The sequence below is a fragment of the Lepisma saccharinum genome, chromosome 18, assembly GCF_977018435.1.
Source record: "Lepisma saccharinum chromosome 18, izLepSacc3.1, whole genome shotgun sequence".
Classification (NCBI taxonomy): Eukaryota; Metazoa; Arthropoda; class Insecta; order Zygentoma; family Lepismatidae; genus Lepisma; species Lepisma saccharinum.
Window position 1 is genome coordinate 35,062,172 of NC_139246.1, and position 22,188 is coordinate 35,084,359.

At 39.0% G+C, this 22,188-nt stretch overlaps 2 protein-coding genes across 3 annotated transcripts in view; one reads left to right on the forward strand and one right to left on the reverse strand.

Moving 5' to 3' along the window:
* LOC146001957 (uncharacterized) overlaps positions 1 to 15,088 on the forward strand; it is a 30,638-nt gene extending 15,550 nt beyond the window's left edge. The window contains exons 7-11 of the mRNA XM_083139676.1: positions 3,485 to 3,589; positions 5,992 to 6,218; positions 7,311 to 7,446; positions 9,107 to 9,411; positions 14,848 to 15,088. Coding sequence (XP_082995802.1) covers positions 3,485 to 3,589; positions 5,992 to 6,218; positions 7,311 to 7,446; positions 9,107 to 9,411; positions 14,848 to 14,999 — 925 coding nt within the window. The 3' untranslated portion in view covers positions 15,000 to 15,088. The remainder of the gene's footprint in view (positions 1 to 3,484; positions 3,590 to 5,991; positions 6,219 to 7,310; positions 7,447 to 9,106; positions 9,412 to 14,847) is intronic.
* Positions 15,089 to 18,541: 3,453 nt separating this feature from the next.
* Positions 18,542 to 22,188, reverse strand: part of LOC146001958 (peptidyl-tRNA hydrolase 2, mitochondrial-like) — a 4,724-nt gene continuing 1,077 nt past the window's right edge. For both annotated transcript variants that reach the window (XM_083139678.1, XM_083139677.1), the window contains exons 2-3: positions 21,297 to 21,383; positions 18,542 to 18,865 (exon numbers count right to left, since the gene is read on the reverse strand). In XM_083139678.1, coding sequence (XP_082995804.1) covers positions 18,581 to 18,865; positions 21,297 to 21,383 — 372 coding nt within the window. In that variant the 3' untranslated portion in view covers positions 18,542 to 18,580. The remainder of the gene's footprint in view (positions 18,866 to 21,296; positions 21,384 to 22,188) is intronic.

A 22,188-nucleotide genomic window follows, 5' to 3' on the forward strand; every position in this document is an offset into this window, starting at 1 on the left:
TTACTGGCAGAAAAATCTTTTCCAGACTCCTTGGGTCGGCAGTATTCTATCCCACAACCGTTTCCAGCATATCCTCCGTTTCCTCCACTTTGCAGACAATTCTTCTCCTCTGGCAGACAACAGCGACCGACTGTGGAAACTGAGACAGACTTTGGAACATTTCAGACAAAGGTACTTTGACTCATACCAGCCGACTGAACACGTTGCCATTGACAAGGCTATTGTTCTTTTCAAAGGTAAAGTACTATTTAAACAGTATATTCCAAAGAAGCACAAGCAATTTGTCATCAACCTGTACTTGCTCTGTGACTCTTTGGGGTATACATTTGACATTGTGGTTTATCTTGGAAAGGACAGAGCCAGACAGACTCCAACTATGACAGCCACCCATGCCCTGGTCATGGAACTAAGTAGGAGAGTTCAAGGAATTGGTCATAAACTTTTTATGGACAATTACTTTTCCTCCCCCGAACTTTTTGATGATCTCACAACAAAGCAACTGCAATGTTGTGGGACCATCAATATGAATCTGCATTCCATGCCCATTGACTTCAGGACGAGCAAGACAAAACATGGCGACCTGGACGTACGTACGAAGGAAGACTTGACAGCTGTACATTGGTGACATCCTTGTGCTGACAAATTTCCACCGACCCCCTGCACGAGGGAACTTTGTTAACCACCACGGTAACCCAATGAAACCCGAGATAGTAATGGACTACAATAGACATATGGATTACATCGACAAGGCTGACAGGATGACATGCACATACCTAACTGTCAGACGGGCAATGAAGTGGACAAACAAACTCTTTTTCCTACCTGGTAAACCAATCCATCCTCAATGCCCACATCCTCCTCAGACAAGTCTCCCGGAAACGCTCACATCGCGATTTTCGGATAGGTTTGATCAAAGAGCTGGCTTGACGGGGAATTGTGGAGCAGGCTGGCCTTCTAGGCCTTTGCTTGGTGCTGCTGATCTTGCTCCTCCCAAGGTTACGAGATTGCAAGCATGCTACAGACAAAGGATAACCAGGACAACAACCGTAGAGTGCAAGGAATGCACGGATGCTCTCTGTATTGAACCTTGCTTTGAGGCGTTCCACCTCAGAAGCTAGGTGGTGAGTACCTACATTTTACATAACTCAAAATTATTTCGCTGTGCAATATTCTTTATCATGTCTCTTTTTTGAACTGTTTGCTTACAAATGTAACCCAACGTAATATTTTTAACATTGAAATTGTTCCACATATTACGTCATAATTGACCTTGTATGACAGCTCGGAACATGAAACAAGTTCCATTCTCTTGGGAAACGTCCATTCATTGAAAAGAAGACTCAAGTTAGCATCCTCTTCCCAAAATAACAGGGGAAGAGGGGGCAAACTCCAGATTTTTATGGGTTTTTTCATTGAAATTCGGGGGTCCCCCCCCCCCACCCTCGGTTCGGCATTCTGAATTGTACACGGTTGCATGCCCTGATGTTTTAGCTGCAAATCAAAAGTTATCCGAAGTAGATTGCTCCCATAGTGCCCGAGTTATAACAATTTTCTGAGCAATATGCAAATTAGCTATTTTTGGTAAAAAGAAAACAGAGTTTCACATTTTGGCTCATTATTCAACTTGTACGGCACCCAGGAACATGAAACAAATTTCATTCTCTTGGGTAACGTCCATTCTTTGAAATTCGCACGGAAAAGCATCGGCGAAACAGGGGTTACTCCCGTAAAACCTGCCCACCGGTCTAAAGGTTAAACGACCTTGAACTTCTAGCAGGTAGGCCTTTCATGTGAGGAGGAAGGGAAGAGGCAGAAGAAGACGTGTGCACAAATTGCATATTGGTCAAGTAGAAAGGGAATTTCTTAGATCCCCATGGTAACGAAAGCTGTAGAGCCCTCCACGTTAAGATTGTAGAATAAGCGCATTGTTGCCAACCTGCTTTCCCTATCTTTTGAACATAGTCTAAGAATGTGAGTGAGGCATCTTCATTAGTCGTTCCCTCTCCTTCACTAAAATAATCATGAAGAATTGATAACAGAGTATGGCTATAATACACTTCTTTCCTCGTGCTTTTTTCGGAAATCTTCCTAGTTCTGAAACTTCATTGTAAAAATTCTTTATTTCTCTTTGCTGGTGGCAATTTGTGGGAAGTGTATATTCCTCAGGAAATAAAATTGAATCTGGGCTGTATTTTAATGTCAGTTATTTTTAATCGGAAGTGTTTCCCCAGAATAAATATTCCATTTGATAATCAGAATGTATCTTGTCACCTAGGTCTGTTGATCACTAGGGAACGGATTTTAAAGTGCAGCACTCTTCCAAAAATATAGCCATTTTCAAGATCGTTTGAGATATGTATTTTAGGACCTGAAATCAAGTAAAATGAACACACTTTGTTACACCTTTTCATGAGATTAGCACATTTATCCCCTTTTTACCCCGTCTTTGATGCTTCATCACCTTTTTCCTTCCTTTTCTTTCATGTTTTGTTAATAATTTGGACAGAAAATAAATGATTTTCACTCATCTTGAGCAGCTACATAAAAACCTATAGCCTCATTGTGTAGAGCAGAATGAGAGGTATAAAGTGGTATAATATAATCATTCCAGCCTGAATAGTTCCCAAGATAATGTAACAAAACACACGAGAGAAAACACAAACTTGCAACATAACCTATTCCGAATATGCAAACTAATTATTAATTATGTTATTTTCTAGTGCTGAATAAAGAATGTTAATGTAGCTGGTTTAGACCTGAATAAAGATATTTTATCAACACCTTTTTATTTTGCACCTTAAAATCCATCCCCTATTGATCACGCATGTGCAGTGAATGTGTTTTATGTATGTCATCGCCTAGTAATCAAGGGGTTCTCTGGTTTGATACCTGATGGAGGCACATGGGTCAATCCATACCAGATGGTCCAGCACTGGTTGCTTTATCATATTTTTTTTTTTTTTTGTAACCCCTATGCAAGGGTAGTTCATAACGGGCATTATTTTCTTATAAATATTTTTGGTTATAAATGTATGAAGTGGGTGTGTTCAGACCACAAGAAACCTGTTTGTGAATCTTGTGTGAAGAGAGAATAATAAAAGTAAGATTCTACGATATGCTGTATTTTTGTTTTGTTTCATCACATTCAAATGTAATTCACTAGATTTAGTATTTCCTCTCTCTGTAATGTGTTATGGGAAATAACTTACGATGAAGGACCTGGTGAATCATATGATAAACAGTGTGTATAGGTAACACTTAGCATATTTTTTTTTGTTAAGTGAACCAGAACACTATAAATTGTGACAAATAAATGGTGAAAACGATAATATTTGATGGATCACAATAGTGATCCGTGTGACCAGAGACTAGTATTTTTCCTTGTGATCGCTGCAGTGTTAGAGATTCTTTAGTTTTATGTATTACCTGTTTTTCAGTTTTTCTTGTACAAAGAAAATAATATATACATTTTTCTTTTTGCAAGGACTGTGAGGTTGCTTCTCAGCCTGATGGACTATCAAATTATTAGGGACTTGTATGCATCTACTCAATGCGTGAGTCTCGTGTGTTTGGCAATCAGTGGAGGAAGGTAATTTGAAATATATACACACACATACTATCCAAGATTTAGAAATAAAAATTAATTCCATTTTATTCTTGAACTAACTTCTTCATAAGAGATATCTTACAAGGCCTGTTCAAAAAGAAACCAAACTCCGATAGTTTATATAAATTCGTTGAAAAGAACAGACAGTGGAGGTGTCCTTAGTTATTAACTTGGTCCAGTTTCAAAGCTGTTGGTAACCGCAGTAACGCAGAGATTTTCAGTGACCCTACTATGAAGGAATTGGTAGAGCAGCAAGTATGTGTGAAATTACAGAAAACTTTCAAAGAGACGTATGAAACCTATGACGAAGTATGTTTTCAGTCAAACACAATGTTATGAAAGGTAAAGACGTTTCAGATTGGGTCGAACTTCAATCGAGGACCATGAATGAGTAGATCCAATGTTAAAGTGATGCTGATCGTGTTCTTCGACTGGCGGGGAGTCGTCCGTTCGGAGTTTGTGCTGCATGGTTCCATAGTGAATGCAGTATTCTATGTTAACATCATGCAACGATTGTGAGAAAGGGTGTGACACAATAGGCCACAGATGTGGCAGAACAAGTCCAGGATGGTCCATAACAATATGCTCATTCCTTACTCGCTGTCGGGGACTTTTTTGACTAAACAGGCACCTTTTGTCCCACAACTGGCATACTCCCCCGATTTGGAACTAGCAGACTTCTTCCTCTTCCCCAAGTTGAAGTCAACCCTGAAAGGTCACATATTCCAGACAATGGAAGAGATGATGGAGAATTCACTGCGGGACCTACAGGCCAGCCATTTCAGGACTGGAAGAAACACTAGGAGAGAAGTACTTTAAAGGAGATAGAACCAAATTGCCGTTGAATATTGCAATTTTCTTTATTTTGTAAAAGTTCGGTTTCTTTTTGAACAGCCCTTGTATTTACAAATGTTTTTATAATATATTTTGTTAACAATGCTCACTACATTTTATTCTTGTGAATAGCAAGTGCATTTTAACATTTGAAACTTCGTTATTAGCATGCCATACAATCACAAAATGATGTGGACATTTATTGTAAAAATGCCTGGAAAAGGTCAGGGAATGTGGCCAAAATTAGTGTATTTTTATGAACTATAATGTCTTGATATATTTTCTTGATTGTACAGGGTGGCATAAAAGTTTGGAGACTTTTTAAAAATATTTCAACAGCATAAAACTGCTCTGTAAATATATAAATCTAAATCACTAACTTCTTTAAAAAAATTATTAGACTAGAAATAAAAAAAAAACAAAAAATAAAATTACCACAAGTGCTCAAAGATGCTTCCTTTTGCCTCAATACATTTGCGAAGTCATCTTTGAAAATTATTGACAATGGTCGCACACTGTTTGACAGCAATTTTGTTCCATTCTTGGCTATAGCTATTTTGAGTGCATCCACTGATTGTACAGAACATGTGAAATCATCTCCAAAATCAACTACACAGAGTAATCTATGGCATTCAAGTCTGGCGAATTTGAAAGCCAAACTTCCTTGTCTGAAAAACCATGAAACAGCTCTTCACACATTGAAATTGCTGGTCGAACTGAATGTGCTAGATCCAAGTCTTGCTGAAATGTGAATCTGTCTTCGCTGAAGAGCTCTGCTGCTCACGGATCCAAAACGTTTGGCATTGTTACTGATGAACACTTAAGGGCTTTTTTCCCATCGCACAAATGCCACTCCAAACTATAACAGATGGAAAATCACTGCGGTGGAAAACTTTTTCAGCAGCGTAATTCGTCTATCCCTTCTGCAGTAATTGACAGTTGTCCACGGTGAAAAATTTGTCATCAGTAAAAATTACATTTTTAAAAGCCAATCCCTATAACCAAATGACATAAGTAAAGTAAAGTTCATATAGCACCATGCCATGAAGGCACATTAAGGGATGTGGGGGTAGTGCCCTACACATCCTCCATCTCGGACATCTTGAAGGTGATGTGATCAGCACCATGCTCTCCCTGCCTTTACCCCCGCCCCCAGATACCCATTAATTTGAGGCTGGGTGAGCCCCAGAGTCACTTTATGCGAAGACAAAGCTGAGAAAATTCTGACCTTAGATCACCCACCCTGGGAATCGAACCCAGGTCTCCTGTGTGGCAGACATCCTACTGACTAGATCACCGTGGTTCAATGAACTCTGTCTTGTAAATTGCTCCACCTCCAAAAAGCAAATGACGTGCTTTTTCCAACTGTTTTTGTTTCATTTCATCGTTGGGGAACTGAAAGCCATCACTTGAAAATTTTGTAAATAAATGTAAATAACACAAGAAAAATAGCTTTTAAAAAATCTCCTAACTCTCTCACCACCCTGTATATTTGTAAATAATAACATAGTTTCCACCATGCAGCTCATCATTTCTCCATCTTTTTGCAGCAAAGAATGCCTGCAGTTACTTTTGAATTCGAAGCTCGATATGGATATACTTGAAGCGCCTGTCTGGGAGGAGTATCAGCTGACTTTACAGTTAGTCCATGAAGATACAACACAGCTGTATTACTATGATGCTCTAACATACAAGAAGAAACCACCCCTCAGTTTTTTGTTCATGGACTGCGAAGAAAATGTCGTTGATGAATATTTTGATACACTGATTCAGAGAGGTAGTTATTTGTGTGCAATCTAACACGAGCATGTTTTCAGTTGGAAGTTTAAAATTACATAAGGTTTTAAATCAAAATTATATCTCTGTAACTACAAATGCTAGAGTTACAAATTTTAGCTAGTCTTTTTTCAGTACAGATTAGACTACAAGCCTATGTTAATAATAATAAAAAAAATCATTTATCAAGTAGAACACAAGAGTAAAAAAAACTTTTGAACTTACCATTTAAGCAACACCAGGATGGACAAGAGGGTTCAAAACTGTACCTGCATGTTGCCTCATAGAAAAAATATTACCTCTAATGTAAAAACCGTGCTTGTTTTCAGCAGGAAATTCCACCACCCCCCCCCCCCCCATTATTGCCAGAATCAAATTAAACTTTACTAATTACTAATAGGATGTCTCAAGGTGTTTGTGAAGCACTCAAAACGTGTATCTCCAAACATTATCTGAAGTCACAGTATGCTCCAAAAGTTGAGAACTACCAAATGTGACACGTTGTGCCTCCCACGTTGTGCCTCCCATGTTTGAGACCTGGTGGAGGCATACAGTGGTTCGGATCTCACTTTAAAAACTGTAAGTCCAGTCCCGATTAGCCTTACTGTGCATAAAGTGGACTTAAAACGACAAATCAACACATTTAAGGGTTAAGTTCTTTGCTTCATCCAGGCTGTAGCCTTTCACATATTGCTTGTAACTTCAGTGTGAAACCTTTGTTACAGATACATGTGAACAAAATAAACTGTCCTTGTGACCTTCGTGAAACCAATTATCGGATTCTACAAGTGAGAGCCAACAAAGTGGTGATTTTCTAAAAATAAGTTTCTTTAAAATTTTTATTTTGATACATTTAAATGAATGATGCTTTTAACATACTTTTCCTTTGCAATTAATGCTTAAGCTTTGTCTTTTGAAATTGTACATTATCATATACTCCAAATTCACATTTTTCACTCACCTCACCAAATTAGTGTTAAAGTCAAGTATGTTACATATTGTTTTCCTAGAAATGTACACACCAAAATATATGTATATTTTGTATTGTCTCATTTTAATTTTATTAGTATGAAATATTTTTATGTATGTTTAGGTTTCAGTGTAAATGCCACTTGTGAAGGCAGTTTTCCACCCCTGACAGCTGCAGTGTTTATGACTGAAGAATATAAATTGAAGAGATACGTGCAGTGTTTGATCGACAAGGGAGCAGATGTTGATTACAGAACAAAGTAAGTAAACGTTGATGTGATTACAGCAGTATCAGCAGTAAGCTATTATACCTTATAGGGCTAGGAAGTTCAAAGTCATCTTTTTTGGACCTTGAAGACAATGCTAAAAGCTAATAGTAGTCTGTTTCACTTCAGTTAGAATTAGAAAACATTTGTTTTTATTTTGCATTTTCTGGCTTTTAGGTAATTTTTTGTGTTCAGTATTTTTTTTCCATTTTTATTGCATTTTTATCATTTTTAGTTGTTTTTTCTCCTTCCCTGTTGTTTTGTGAATTATTGGAGGCATGCATATTTTGTTTCTGACAAAAACATAAAATGTGAAATAACACATTGTAATGTTAATTTCTCATGTTTCTGAAAGGTGTGAGGTGCATTTTCGTGCCCTGTTTTGTCACAAAATGATGCGAAATGAACTGCAAGATGCGAAATAGACTCTTAAACACAAAATTTAGAGTTTATTTACCGATGCGACACTTTCACTAGGTCAGGGCTATAGGGAGGATGATCAAGTTGGTCCCAACCAAATGACGCGATGTGATCTTGGGTTCGATGTGCTGCATGTGGACGAGCATTATTGTGAAGCAATACGATCCTTTACTGAGCATGCCGTGCCTTTTGTTTTGGATTGCACGACTCAGTTTATTCAAGGTCTCGCAATATGTCGCAGTATTTACTGTGTCACCCCGAGGCAAAATATCCACAAGCAGCACCCCCCACATATCCAAAAACATGGTGCACATGATTTTTCGGGCTAAAATTATTTGCTTAAACTTCACTTTCTTGGGTGATGTTGAATGCCTCCATTCCGTGGACTGTTGTTTTGATTCCGGTGTAACGTGAGACACCAATGTCTCGTCACCAGTGACAATTTGGCTCAACATCTGATCGCCTTCGGCACTGTACCTCTCGAGGAAAGTCAAAGCACTGGCTAACTGCTTTGTTTTGTGTAACTCGGACAGCATTTTTGGTACCCACCGTGAGCACAACTTCCGGTAATTTAAGCGTACTGTCACAATTTCATACAGAACACCTTGACACTTCCATAAACTCCGTAGATAAAGATGGAATCGTAAAGCATCTGTTTTCGTGCATTTTTTCATCAACTTTCTGCACCAGGTTATCGTTAATGACGGACGGTCTCCTACTTCGTCCCTCGTCGAGCATGTTTGTATGGCCATCTTTAAATGCCCTCACCCATCTTACCATGCTATTGCTCATAGCATTGTCTCCATACACTTCTGCAATCTGCCGATAGATTACGGCCGCTTACACATCTCTTGCACTTAGAAAACGAATGACAGCGCGTAGTCCACACTCCGCGGGACTTTAAATCGTCTGAGGCATTGTAACCACACCTGAACAACTGTCTACTCGGGCAAACGGTTGGGTACTGCCATCTGTGGCAAGCCCATAGATGCAGGTCGTCAGCGCACCTGTGCAAAATGGCAAGTGCAGCGCTACAGCAGCGTAATTGCAAAACAGAACTTACTTTAAAAATATACCTCGTATTTAGTGATAAAGCTTTTTCTTCCAAAACGGAAGCAAGTTGGGAAATATTGTTACAATAACACACTTGTCTTATATTATAGCAAACACAGTAATTGATTTGTATCGTGAAAATTTCTTATCGCTTTTTTTTTCTGATCTGTTTTATTTCTAGAAGCAGCGAATTTCCAGGACCAGACGTGATGGCAGTTGCATGTATTTCATGTCCAGAGGCACTGGAAATCCTATTGCCATATACACGCTACAGTCATGTAGATATAATAAGATGGTGCTGCCATGATATCCATAAGTTTTTGCATCTTAATACACAGCTTGTACCTTATTTGGAATTACTGCTGGGAACTGCACTGAAAATTCTTGGACAGTATGGAGCTAATGTGGCTTATAGTGATGTGAGCCATTTAGAAGGAGTGCTCAAAATAAAGCCTCAAGCCTGGAAGAATGTTCATAGTGCCATAGGTACATATTTTCCTTTTCTTATTATTAAGTTAAAAGTGAAAAATTAATGAGGGGCCTGTCTAGACATAGTTGTGAAGTTGTAATCAAGTGTTTTCCTAGTTTCATTCCGAAGGGAGCAAATTGCACAATAAAACAACAAGAATAAAAAAAAAATGTGTCATCCTAACATCAGACATAGCATTCTTGTTATCTCATCTGATGAAGACTTATTTAAAATACTGGAAGTACTGTGTTAAAATCAAACCTGCCCCAGAAATACCAGTTAAATTTAATGTAAAGCTTATATTTATTCATTCAAATATTTTGTTTCTGTTTTGCAAACACATTAAGGCACGAATAAAGGGTGTCTCAGAAATAATTTTCTTTTTAAAACTATTAAAATAAATACTTAAATTTTTTGTATAAAGATAAATTTTACCAAAAGAAAGCTTAAACATGAAATTTTTATTTGTGGAAAAGAGTATTGGACAAATGGTGACCGTTCATGTTTCACATTCAATTATTCTTGGACAGTAGTGCTCAGAAGTTACAGATTAGCGAGGATCCTCACTAACAGACTGGCGCACACAGTCAACATTTCTGTTCGATCTTGACGTCCCGGAGGTTTACTCGTCATAGTGCTTCCAGTGTTTTCAAACTTTCTCACACAATATTTAATTAAATTTGCACTTGGGACGTCTCTCATTCCTGCCAGGTTATAATGATACCGGTACAAACAACACACAACATAAGAATCATTATTTTTATAAAAATGCACGAACACAAAAAGAACATTGCTGCCCCGTAAAGCTCTCCATGCCAACTAAATATTAACAATGTTGCCAAGCGTTTGCGATCTATCTCATTTTTCCGTAATGTGCGACTTGCCCCAGAGGGCAGATTCAAAAACAAAAATATTTCTGAGACACCCCTTACATTATGAACTGTCAGCAAATCAAGTGGAAAGTAACCCAGTATACTTCGCTTCAGGTCGCACATGAGCAAGAATAGCCAGAATGCCACTCCAAAAAAATGGTCTTTTTCATTCATCATATCTGTGCATCCATTTCTCGAATTAACTTTATTGGGTCTGATGATGCAAGCAAGAAGTTTGTGAAACATTTTCTGTTATAAAATAATCGAAATCGGTGTGCTCTTTATAAAAACATTCCTATTTCGTCAGGTGGGAATTTTTTCCAACAATGTCCCTGCATGGAGAGGCTGTGGGAAACATCCAGCCTCTGATGAATGGGTACCTGGGCTAATCCTGGGGGTAAATGCAGCTGAAACATGAGGCTGATCACATAACCTCCACTATGACTGAGATTTTGAAAGTGTGTGGGCCTCCCTCCACCACCCGTATCTCTCCAAGTGTCTTTACAGCACGTTGCAATGTAGTTTCATAATAAATTAAAACAATTAACCTGTGGCGTAACAGCCTGCGAGTGCCAGCCTCACTCCAACCAGTTATGTGGTCAGGACGACGAACCCCAAGTTGTTGTAGGTTTTCTGTGACCGGATTACGTTACTCATTCGTAGCTCCCAAATTTTCTCATGATGGTGCCACCAGTCACATACACAGGCTAAAATCTCAGGAAAAGTTGTTATGTTTCCGCCTGGATATTGAAACCTGCGTGCATCTCGTAGGTGGAGCCCAAAGCTTGCATCTTAGACTGCAAGGCCACAGTGCGGGACAATGTAGTTTAATAGAAAAACTTTGGAAGTTATAAATAAAATTATTCCCACTTTAGAAAGATTATAACAACATTCAGAGGAAGTTTAAAGTTCTTGCCTTATATACATTTACACTCACTCACACACACACGCATCCTCAATCTCAGGATCAACTACCACCACTTCTCCACCCAAAACTTGAAGTTCACTGTTACCATCTATACAAACAATCACAATACCCCTTTGACTGCTTCTGGGTAGCGATAACCCACCCCTTTCCCCCAACACCTCAGATCAGAAAAGATGGGAGGGGACCTAGATATCAGCTATATGGTGCAACTACGCCCCCTAGCCTGAGCGAAGACTCTCAGTAACTTTTCCAACTAAACCTATCACTACATAGATCACACCCTACTACTCGCAGTTTTTGACAACCCTGGCAAGAGACCCGTTTTTCTGTGCCCACTATGATCTGGATATGGAACTCTGCAGGTCAAACATTCACTTCCGTTTCCCCCATCCTTTTTTCTATGTCTGAAGATGCATTTTTCGGTTGTGAAAGAACACATTGGCTGCCATAATACCACCTTCAACAACTGTTTCCGTGTTGCCATAATCCATCTTTTACCCCCCCCCCCCCACTCAGACACATCTTTCCGCAGGCGATGGGAAAGGACCTATATATCAGACATGCAAGCCACTATACCTCCCGGACTTAACCTAGCCAACCAATAACCTTTTTACTTCTTCCCTGAAACCACCCACCTATGCAGTAAACACTGGTGAAAGTACCTTATATTTGTTTCCTATTGTCTTTCTCTGGCAACATTGTACCTACACTACAATTAGTATTCTGTGCTCCTACTCTTCGTCATTCTGTGAACCTCTTGTTTTCTCTGTTGAAAATGTGGCCTAGGTCACGAAATATCAAACTTTTTCCTTTAATGTGGTAAGTGTGTACTGTCTCCTCCTTCATTATATATATATATATATATATATATATATATACACACACACACACACACACACGTTCCTCATGCCCGTGGCCTCTGTGCCATGGAATCATTCCTCAACAGCCGACCCAAACCACACAGTTCCAGCACCCACTTCCTGATCCAACTAACCAACCTTGTACTCACCTGCAACAACTTCCACTTCGGAGGCCAGCATTACCTGCAAGTACGTGGCACAGCCATGGGAACCAAAATGGATCCCTGCTATGCAAACCTGTTCATGGGCAGGCTTGAACAAGAGTTCCTAGACTCCCAACAACTGAAACCACTCCTCTGGCTCAGATTCATTGAAGACATTTCTCTCCTCTGGACACATGGTGAACTCCCCCTCACCACCTTCCTAAACAAACTGAACAACTTCACCACCCTCAAATTCACCTGGTTCCACTCCAATGACCAAGTGACCTTCCTAGATGTGGATATCCACATCGTGGGAGACCACTTGGAAACATCCATACATATCAAACCAACCAACCACCTCCAGTATCTTCACTACTCCAGCTCTCTCCCCCACCACACCAAAAAAGCCATACCATTCTCCTTAGCCCTTAAGAGGGCAACGCTTCAAATCATCTCCCTCATCCCACTAAAACTACAACCTATGCCAGCACCAAGCCCTAATCAACCGGGACTACCGCTCCACCCTCATCAACAAACAAATAACCAGGGCCACGTCCTACACCTGTGCCATCCAACCCAAAACCAACCCTCCTGCTCTAATCACCCAATACCACCCTCACCTCCTGAAAATTAAACATACTATCCACTCCCTCCTTCCCATCCTCCACAGTGATCCCAACACCAAAGACATCTTTTGGAACAAACCTAGGGTCATTTTCCAACTCCCCCTCCCCCCAACCTCAACAATATCTTGGTCCATAATACACCCACCACACCCATCCAACAAATGCAACAAACCCAGGTGCAATACCTGCCCCATACTCATCACCTCCCCCACCATTCATATCCCGACCGCAGCCAGCCACACCACCACCTTCAACAACTGTTTCCATGTAGCCATAATACATCTATTACCCCAGCACACCGACACCTCCACTGTAGGCAATGGGAAAGGGCCTACATTTCAGGAATGCATGCCACCATATCTCCCAGGTACAACCTAGCCACCCAATAAGTATTTTCCCATTCCCCCCTTAACCACAACCCACCCACCATCCATCAGTAAACGCTGGTGAAAGGATCTTATAAAACCTGTTGTATCACTTGTTTCTGGCACCACTGTGCAGACGGACGCTGGCATCCAGTATTCTGTGCCTACATGCTTTTCTTTACTCCATACTTTCTACCTACAGTGACAATGAGGCCATAACCTCAAAATATCAAACTTTTCATCAACCGTGGTAAGTATTTACTGTCTCCTACGCCATTTTTGTTTATCTGCCCTTCTGGCACTCTTTCTCATTCTATCCCTTTGATTTTTTTATATATATAATATATATATTCTGAATTTTTCCACTGTCCGGTGAGTGTTTCCTTTCTCCTTTGATTTTTATTTAGCCCTTTTGGCCCTCCTTGCTTTTATCCATATATATATATATATATATATATATATATATATATATATATATATATATATATATATATATAAATCAAATAAGGTAAAAGGAAACACTCACCGGACAGTAGGAAAATTCAAAATTTTCGCTAATTTATAGCATCATCGGTGTGAGAAGAAACAGAAGACGGAACCGGAAGTTGGGGTCCTGCAGAGTTGCCAGGTCCCCATTGAAGAAGAAATAATTTATTTCCTGATGGTAAGAGACCTGTAGGAAGGCCAAGACGAAGATGGAGGGACAACGTTGAGATGGACCTAAGGGAAATCGGTAGGGATGGAAAAGAGTATATAGAACTTGCTCAAGATAGGGAAAGATGGAAGGCCTGTGTTGCTGCAGCCTTCGGTTTTAAGAAGGCTAGGGAGTTAGTTAGTTAGTATATATTATTTATTTATATATATATCCATGCAGGCAGTGGGGATGAAATTTTTAAGGAGTATATTGGGGAAGGTTAGAAGGGATGGAATGAGGAGATCTGCCAGACAGTGGGTGTGGTGAAGCTTCAGGACAGGATAGATCAGGCACATGAAGAGGATGGATGCAGAAAGACTACCAGTAAGAGCTTACCATGCAGAAGGAGTGGGAATAAGACCAAGGGGGAGACCAAGATGTCGGTGGAAAGAGCAGATAGCAGAGTGTGTTCGGAGATGAGGACAAGATTGGAACCGTGGAAAGAGAGGAGTCATGGAAGACCAGGAAAAATGGAGAGGCTTGACTTCTATGCTCACTCAGCCAGAGGGAGGAAACAGCAAAGGATGATGATTCATAAATTTGTATTTTCCAGCACAATGCCAAAGACAGTTTTTTCAAAATATCCTAATAAGTTTTCCCCATTTACTACATATATGAATTCACAGTATGTTTTATATGTATTTCCATACTTATGGCCCACCAAAAAAATACGGTTAAAGCAGTTTAAGGGTCAAATCAAAAGCACTTTAAAATTAAGCATGACAAATTGCTCCTCATGAAATTCTAGCCCATTACGGTATGTCACACAAGAAGCTTTCCATTAAAAAATAAAATGCAGTCAGCTATATATTGGTAACATATCTGTACAAATTTTTCCCCCTTTTTTCTGTATCATGATGTTTTCTTTGTGCCTACTCATATTTGCTTTACAGGCATTTTCAGCCCACCCTCTGTGTGTGTTTGTGTGTGTGAAAGAGACTAATTAATTAATTTGTTATTTCCAGACAAGCCAAGCACTTTGCAACAACTGTGCAGATTGGAGATCCGAAATTGTATTAAGCAGAACCTGGAAGAAACAGCTTCATTTTCATCATCTGTGGAAAAACTGAACATTCCTCAGACAATTAAGCAGTACCTTCTGTACAAACACAAATAATGTGCTGTGTAAAATTAAAAATAAGACTGTAAAAGTATTGTAATATATTACTTTTTTGTATAATTTTTCTAATAATAAAATGTGTAAGAAATGGATAGTATCTGCATTAATGCTACCTGTAGGTTGATTCCATACTGAAGTTTAACGCTCGCTTTGCTCGCAACATTTTGTATTTATTGCTTATCACTAGGGCCCGGATTTATAAGCAAGTTAATAAGCACAAAAAATACAAAAATAAGCATAAACAAATACAGGAAAATCTTAAACGTTTGTTTATTAGGTCTCTTAACTTATTCAAAGCTGTTACAGTATGTAAGGAAGGTCATCCCGAGATTTTCTTGTGTGAAGCTCCTGTGTCTGTCAGTGAAGAATGATTTGTACAGTGAAAATGTTCTTTCCACGTAGCATGACATCACAGGTCCATGTGAAAAACACCACAGTTCTTCATCGGTGAATTCCTCTTCGATGTCTGTTTCTTCACCAGAAATGTTTTTTATAAATTTAACACAGTGTTTTGTAACCGGGATTTTTCAGTAATACCTGACTGAGCTTGTCGGACACAATTTTACCAACACCGTGAGTTTCTGAAGAGAACGTTACTGAAATTTCATCAATGAGAGAAAGCGAATGTTGCAATGGATTATTTCGAGCTTTCAACTGTGTTATAATATCAGGTAATTTGGAAAAATGATTTGGATGTACTATATCTTTTCTTGGATGTCGTTTTTCCCGTGCGGCTATTTAGAAGCATTGATCTAGTCATCATGATGCTGTCGTGTGATTGAAATATGACAGATTTGGGTAAAATATGCTATTTTAAACCAAAATCATAAAATAAGCAAGCATAACAGTTTCCTGCAGAATTAAGCATTTATAAGCACTTTCAACCTTAGTTAAATAGCTCAAGGTATGCAATAGAAGTATAACCTTTCTTCTTACCATTAGAAGTCTGGAAAATAATATGCATTTCGCTTACAAATCTGGGCTCTACTTATCACCATATATTTCATGCAGTCTGTTCATGATATGATATGCAAGGTACCGGGTGGATTAAAAGCATATGCAGGAGCACTTCGAAAATAGCCCCAATTCTGGAGATTTGCATGTTTGATGCTGAAGAGAGGATTACTACAGCTGTGGCAAGAGACAAATATATTCTCAGGGTTAATATTATTTCAAAATATACTGATGTTTTGTGGTAAAAAAAAAATTAAAAAATAAAGCTAATCTGTAAAATTAAAAAAATAATGAAAACTAGGAAAGCAAAAGAGAAGTGAAAGGGGAGATATATAAGAAGGTGTGACATCCATAGCAGAGTGGTTGAATGCTAGGGTCCTCTGGTCGAATCCCAGCCTGGACATAGATGTTCTTTGTCAGTGTCCATATCATATCATCATTCGTATTCATTGTTGCAATTAGCCAAAAGTGACATTAAATAACAAAAATGAAATCAAAAGAAAACTGATTAAAGAGAATTGTGTAATATTTCAGAAGACTTGTAATAAGCATGACTTTTTCTTTGTCAAAGAGGGTGGGGTGCACTTGACCCTGTGCCCTTTTAGTTGTAGATGTAATCCCCCGTAGGCATCCATGAATGTCCTGCTTTTAGTTTCAGAAAATCTGGTCAGCCTAGTTTATCTATTGTCGATAGATGGCAACCAAAAGCAGTTTTAAGCAAGTGATGCATTGAGGAACTAAAGGAAAGATTTAATAGTGGAAACACTGCTGTATATACACCATGAAACGTTAGTTTCATACATAACCTACCTCCCAGTAAATGAACTCTTCCTTCCAACACTAGGCGCATGCACAGTGACGTGAGGAATAGAGTATCTGGTAGTGTTGCGAAACAAGACGCAACACTTTCTGCTTTATCCTCCCATCATTTTGCAGGAAAATGCTCGGGCACATGAAGAGCAACCTGTGGCTGAGATGGTGCTGGCAGGTGCTCTACCAGCCCCTGTGACTTCGATTTGATCCATAAGTTGAAGTAACCACTTCAAGGAATTAGTTGCCGAACTGTTCCAGAGATTCTTCAGGCAATAGACCACTACATTCAAACCATCAAGAGAACAGGCGCTGCTACAGGTATACTACGACTTCCACATTGCTGGCAACAGGTTGTACAGTCACGGGCACTGCCGGCTTGTAACGATTCCATTGAGTCAATGTATTCATTACAAGCCAGCAGTGTCCATGACTGTACACGATGCTGGTGACTACATCGAAGGGCTGTAAAAGTTTCACAGAGGTATCTCTTTTGTGTTATTTGTAAATAGTTGTCACTATTAAATCTCGAACCCATGTTTATGTGAGAGAAATACTTCCACATTGCATATGCTGGCAAAATTCTGTAGTTATAGTGTTGCCAACGCAAAATGTATGCCACTATTTTTTCTTAATAAAATTGCTATTCCTGGACCTATTGAAAGTGCCTTGCTGTCCCAAGTTGGCACCTGTAACCAACTTGGTTTTCTGAATTGTCAGAACTATATACTTCACCAGTGATAAAAAGACACCTTAGCAAATACTTCACCAGTGATAAAAAGACACCTTAGCAAAACACAAACTCACTAGTGTAAGTAGATTTGAAAGTCTCAAGTCTGGAAAAATGAAACGACTTATGTATGGGAGCTTTCAAACCCAAGTGACAAGCTGCAAAGAACATGCAGGTTTCATATCAAATTGCCAAGGTCCTCTTCAGTAGATAATAATAATAATAATAAGATAATCACTGTGAATGTGTGACCAAAAGATTGAGTTGCATTTATTTCTGAAGGTTCATTTTCAAGTGGCATCTTTTGTGTTTGTCGCTTGTGACTTGTCAGTTTGGTGTGAAAGCTTTCTTAGCATGGACATCCACAGGTTTTTTTTTTTTTGCTGGAAGGGGATAAGCAACGTATATTTTCAGGGGAGCAAACAAGGGATATTTTCCATTATAATAGTGTTACCCCTCAACTCCTACACTTTTAAGTTATGTTCCAGCCAGCGCTTAAAGTGGAAATTGCTAACTGGGGGTTATTTGTCGGAGGCTTGTGTCTAGCTGGGGAGATGCTCCTGTGTTTTACATGGTAGCAAAGTGACAGCTGGGGAATGCTGTGTGAAAATTTTTCTAGCTGGGGGGATACCATCCCCCCTCACTTCAAGCACTGGTTCGGGCAATACCTTATAATAATAACAAATTAGTGACACATGAAATAACCCCTTCCCTGCGGCGACCTTGAAGGGAAGTACGACCAAAAAGAAATCTATATATAGATGCAACCACAAAATCATTTCATCACAAATAATGCAAAAAAAGTAACTATGAAAAGACTTGCCACAAATAAACATTCCATATTAGGTAAGGTTCCCCCTGCATGCAGCACCATGCCTTGAAGGCACATTTAGGGGGTGTGGGGAGTAGGGCCACACACCCAACTACATATTCTCGATCTTGGCAATTTTGGAGGTGATGTGATCAGCACCATGACCACTTTATGTAGGGATAGATGGAGATAGATGACATGTCGCATGAAATAACAAGATTTTCATTACAAAAGCAGGATTTTTCATAATTTACTCGCATAAAACTTAAAAAATCAGTACAACTTTAAATGTCCAGTCACTTGATCGACCACATCACTTGGTCCAGGTCCAACACCTAAAACAGTTTTCGATCCGGGATCCACCTGAGTCCGTCCGGCATCACGCACAACACTTGCAAAGAGCCCATGTTGCCTGGCAGAGCGTGCAAGTTCAAGAAGGCTGCTTTCACTGTCTGTCTTCAAAACAACCTTGGCCTGGCCAGACTCTTTCCATCCTGTTAGAAGATCTGGATTTCTCTCCAAGCACTGCCTATATGCCATCACAGCAGCATGGGAGCACTGAAAGAAAATATTTTTGTAAACTGAAATAGCTGGCTTCTCACACAACAGGAAATTGAAGGGCAATTCCAGTTTTTTCAGAAAATAAAGTTCACATACTAAACATGGATTTATTCATGTATATCTATATCCTATTGCGATGAAACTGGTGTAAATAAGAGTACACAATCAAAGCCTTTCAGCCTGACAGCCGATGATGTGGCCACACAATTTATTCAAACTGTGTGGCATGCCTCTCTGGGAAGGTGTGAGTACTTCTGAAAAATTCTCTCCTTGAAGTCTCGTACTCCCAGTTCCTCCCATCTAACCTTTTTGTACATGAACCCATTATACAGGGCATCCACAAAAGAATGGTGCTGTTTCAAAAGTTAATAAAAAAAGTAATTTCTCACGTTACACGGGCACAACATACACCGTCAGCAGCGGAAACCATCCAAGTTTCTTATGTGTTAATTACATTCCTTCAATGTGTGCACCCTGGGTAACACAACACACATCCACACAGAAATCAAACTCAGTGTAGCATGTTCGCTGTAATGGACTGCAGTGCTTGCATCATCATATCACGAAGTTCACGAAGATGGACATGGGCAATGGTTATACATAAACACTGCCTTAAACAAGCCCCCAAAGAATGAAATCACATGGTGTAAGATCCGGCGAATGCGGTGGCCCGAGAAGAAGGTTTTTGCCGCACGTCTGATCCAGCTCTGTGGAAGAACACCACTGAGAAGCACTCGTACGTTCCTGGGGTGGGGGGGAGTTCCGTCCAGTTGTAAAATGTAATAGTGGTAATTGGAATTCAGTCAGGACACCCTGCCTGAAGTCCCTTTAGCCACTGACTTGAAGGGACTTCACTGAAATGCCTCACACACTCTTTCAATGTTGTCATCAGACACGCAAGGTCGGCCAGGACTCTAGCCTTTACACAAGCATCCAGTTTGTCCACCTGGTTATGTTATTCTCATGTGGTCTGTGCACTAAACTCATGCTGCACCGTCATCACACCCAAAAATGATGCACACAGAAAGCCTTCTGCTGTGACGCCATCTTTGAAACTGACCCCCGCAGCCTCCCAGTAAGCACAAGAATCGAACTGTTGGTAGCGTATGAGAAACTTGGGACAGTTTACGCTGTTAACGGTGTATGTTGCACCCGTGTAAGATGAGAAATAAATGTGTTGTTAACTTTTGTAACTGCACCATTATTTTGTATATGCCCTGTATTTAGCCCAAAAGTGTGACCAGCATATGTCCAATTTCTTGTATCCCAGACCACTTTTATCACTTTTTTAAAAGCAAATTTCATTCTACATGCACAAAAAAATGTGCAAATTCAAAGAAAAAAGAAAAATTACTATGAGTATCAAACCTAGCTCTCCTACAGATCGTCTACCAAAATAACAAATCCAAAATTCTTGAAGTTTCGTTCATTTTTCCCTCTTTTTCGTAGCATGTATTTAATCACATCTTACTTTAAAGGTATAGTTGGAAATTAAGAAAATATATATTTTTATTCAGTGAAAAACACCTACCACAAAGCCGGTTAAGATGGAAAATGAAGCTGTATTTTAACATTAGATTTACACTTGTTTTAATTATTAATGCATGTAAAAATTAATGCTTCAGATTTCATCCTGGATGGGAAATGGCCACATTACTTTAATATTTTTTAAAAAAATTCATGCGCATAAGAATTTAATTCTTCAGAAACAAAGTGAAAAAATCTTAACCACAACACAATACAATTTTGGATTTCCAAATATTCTATTTTATTAAATCCCAGTACAGGTATATAATAATGTAAATTTGCTATACTGTAAAAAATAGCAAAAATTCTTAACCACAAGCAAAATTTCTTGACTGGTAGACACCCTGTCCTAACATAACAAGAATATAAAATTAGCATCAATCTTAACACTCAAATTTGTCGATTTGAAACATAATGGAACAATCTTGCACTTTCAGCCTTGCGAGCATGTTTGCAAGCTTCACCTGTACAATAAGCGTAGCACCATATAAAATAAAGTCACAGCTGGGTCACTGACATCACATCAGTGTTGCCAACTTTCAACAACTTATACTAGTGATAATCCTAAATGACTGTTTTCTAGGATGTGTGGTACTAATGTGAATGTAGTGTTGGCATGTGAGAATACAAGATTCTCAATTTCATTACTTGCCCTCAACTTAGCCACAAATTTCACAGTCATTACTCCATGAGATTGTGTTGGTACACTTGAAATTTTGGAAGCTGTGAAGACCTAATTTTCATCACAGGCAGCATTGTTCAACAATGAGCAGATACTAAAGGTGGTACCAATGCCTACAAAGGCCTATAATTGTAACAAAACACTGCATAATATTGCTCTGCTTCCCTAATCGAATGTCCAAAATGTAAAAACATCTAGTTTCAAACACCAAAAACTAACCTGAGCTGCTGCTTTTCCTTTTCCCATTTTTAAGTCTGTCCGTACCACAAGAACCATCTTATAATCACCATCATCGGAACACGAATTCTGCAAGAAATAACAAAAAGTTGTTTATATCATGGAACTATTTTACGAAGATGAAAATACAATTCTAACATTGTGATGCTTTCCATAACAGAATACAAAATCAGCTTTTTCATTATTTAATCACAAATATCCATAATAACAATAATATCTGGGCAAATTTCCTTATCAATATGTAGGCATGCCACAATGCTACCATACATAGGATACATTTTGTGTCATGATCATCTAGAAGAGCTGTATGTTAAACTCCATTCTATTCATTTTGTGCATTTATTTAATGCCACTTCCCCGCCTCTTGGTTTAGTTATGTCTTTTTTGGCAAGTAAAGGTGAGAAACCCAAGGGTGTTTATCGAGATGGTTACCATACTCTCTCTTTTCAGGTAATAAAAAAGGGCTCATGGGCTGATTTTCTTTTCAGAGTTAAAATGTGTGGGTTTTCTACAAATCCTTAATACAAAAAATTGAAAATGTTAAATAATAAGCATGGCAATAACCACTAGATGTCACAGTAATTTGAGCATGAACACAATAATCACTCAAATCAACACTTAAACATTTGATAACCAATAAGTTGACATCAGAAATCTAAGTGATTGAACACTGTATTTTACGAGCCATCCATGATCAACTTCGATACAGGAACTTTGGAGCTACACCCCAAAAACTAAATTGATTTATCACAATAGATTACGAGCCATTAAGCCTAACAGCAGCTCGTGAAAGTATAATAAATGCAAACAAAGCTTCTCACCTCCATGCCAGATAAGAAGATACAATCGCCCATGGTCCACAAAACCAACCACT